Source organism: Nansenia antarctica, assembly GCF_963989245.1.
Source record: "Nansenia antarctica genome assembly, chromosome: 11".
Lineage (NCBI taxonomy): Eukaryota > Metazoa > Chordata > Actinopteri > Argentiniformes > Microstomatidae > Nansenia > Nansenia antarctica.
In genome coordinates this window covers 9,250,993-9,253,492 of record NC_137681.1, presented here as the reverse complement: position 1 = coordinate 9,253,492, position 2,500 = coordinate 9,250,993, and the positions used below count along the sequence as shown (strand labels likewise).

Below are 2,500 nucleotides of genomic sequence, written 5' to 3'. Positions count from 1 at the left end.
TATACAGTCGTTTTTGATTTATTCAGTTATTTCATCTCTTTTCAACAAGAGAGACTTTGGCCAAAACAGCAGCACGGCAGCAAGTCCTAGACACGTTCCGAGCGACACACACAAGCGACGACAGTTTCAAATATCAATGCACACGTTTCACTTCATTTTCCCATCACGCTGTTTACCCTACAGTCGCTTTACACTCATTTAAAGGGGCAGGCGTGTGTAATTGCAGGACCTTTTAAAGCGGGGGAAAAAGGCCCGAGACCTGACAAGCTATTTTTTCCCTATTTTTTTTCTCTCTCCCCCCCGGCCTTAGGCACCACACCACCACCCATCAGAACCACGGCCATGTGAACCCAGTCAAATCACCATCATGTGACTGCTGGGGTCCATTATAGTTACGCGAATAAAACTGGGGGCTGTCACGATATGGACCTTCATAGAAAGAAAAAGAAAGAAAAAATAAAAAAACATACACGACGATTTGATGTGATCTGATTGGAGGGTACAGCGAGGAGCGGGTGGCTTTGGAGTCGGTAACGAGCGTCGGTTCGCTCCTGGCGGAACGCGGTGTCCTGCCAACGCGCCGGCGCCACAGGGGGCCGCGTATACATCATCATACCGTTAACAAGCGCAGGCTCCCGAGTCGCACAGACAGTTTTCCTTTCCTCACTTCAAAGATTTCAAAGAACGACGTGGGGTTTAAAACGGAGATGCTCGTCGATCAAGAAACCCAATTACTTGTATAATACCTACTGTTTTCACTGTACCTATTAACACATCCTCCTCCTCTCTCTCTCTCTCTCTCTCTCTCTCTCTCTCTGTCTCTGTCTCTGTCTCTGCCTCTGTCTCTGTCTCTGTCTCTGTCTCTGTCTCTGTCTCTGTCTCTGTCTCTCTCTCTGTCTCTCTCTCTCTCTCTGTCTCTTTAGACGCTACCATCTTGTCCTATGATGGCAGTAAGTTCATGAAAGTGCAGTTGCCCGTGGCGATGCACACCGAGGCAGAGGACGTGTCGCTACGGTTCCGCTCTCAGAGGGCCTACGGCGTTCTCATGGCAACCACATCGCGGAACTCGGCTGACACACTCCGACTGGAGCTGGATGGGGGGCGAGTCCGACTCACTGTCAATTTAGGTACACGCACATGCACGCACACACACACACACACACACACACATATATACAGTACACATTTAATATATATCTATATTCATACACACACATATAGCCTGTACTCACACACACACACACACACACACACACACACATGGCCTCAGCATAGTCTCCAAATGATCAGATAGATAGATAGATAGATAGATAGATAGATAGACAGATAGATAGATAGATAGATAGATAGATAGATAGATAGATAGATAGATAGATAGATAGATAGATAGATAGATAGATAGACAGACAGACAGACAGACAGACAGACAGACAGACAGACAGACAAATAGATAGATCTAGATTTCCCAGAGGGGAAATTAAGGTGTTACAGAAGCTCCTATCACAAACAGCAACAACAACAACAAGTGACAATTGAATAATAATGCAATAAAATACAAAAGCCATAAAATAGACATCAGAAAGAATCATCATAAATAGTGTCAACAGTCCATTATGAAATTAACATGAATTAACATGAATTAATATCCACCAGCCTGACTGATCCCTCTGATGGAACCAGACGGAGGAGGAGTTGTACATTACAGTCTTATTGCAGCAAGCGAAAACAGATCTCCTATAGCGCTCCTTAGTGCAACGTTGGTGTAGTAGTCTGTTGCTAAAGGAGCTTCTCTGCTCTGCCACAGTGTCATGTAGGGGATGGGGAGGGATTGTCCATGACCGCCAGGAATTTAGTCCTCATCCTCCTATTGGCCACCTCCTCCGCTGTGTCCAGGGTGACACCGAGGACACAACCAGCTTTCTTAATAAGCTTGTTCAGCCTCTTGGCGTCCCCTCCCTTGATGCTGCCCCCCCCGTCCCCCGTCCCCCCCAGCATACCACCACGTACAGCACTGCGCTGGCCACCACGGACTGGTAGAACATGTTCTGCAGAGTCCTGAACATGCCAAAGGACCTGAGCCTCCTCAGGATATAAAGCCAGCTTTGGCTCTTTTCATTCTGGGGGATCGATTCTGCAGACCGAATAATAGGATCTGGGGGATCCTATTATCTGGCTGTACCAGCGCTTCACCACCGGTTTTCTACGTAAGATACACAATGCATCTTAGGTTTTTGATGTTAGAGTTATGGGAATTACCACTTGGTGGAAGTTAGGCAGGAATTAACTTCAACTGCTTACGTTTAGGCATTAACTTCGATCGGTTACGTTTAGGCATTTCGAGTGGTTGCGGTTAGGGTTAAGTTGTCAGGGGGAAGACATTAGCAAATATTAGCCTGAGCAACAGCAATTAGCAGGAATTTGCAGGAATTAGCAACAAATCAATAAAATAGTGTCCCTTTTCTAGAGTGATCCGACGTAGCGACATTCTGCATTCCGTATT

General features: G+C 46.3%; 1 protein-coding gene across 1 annotated transcript in view; it reads left to right on the top strand.

Moving 5' to 3' along the window:
• nrxn1a (neurexin 1a) overlaps window positions 1-2,500 on the top strand; it is a gene marked incomplete at both ends in the record, with an annotated part of 54,059 nt that overhangs the window by 29,427 nt on the left and 22,132 nt on the right. Inside the window, 1 exon segment of the mRNA XM_080542051.1 lies at window positions 924-1,127. Coding sequence (XP_080398177.1) covers window positions 924-1,127 — 204 coding nt within the window.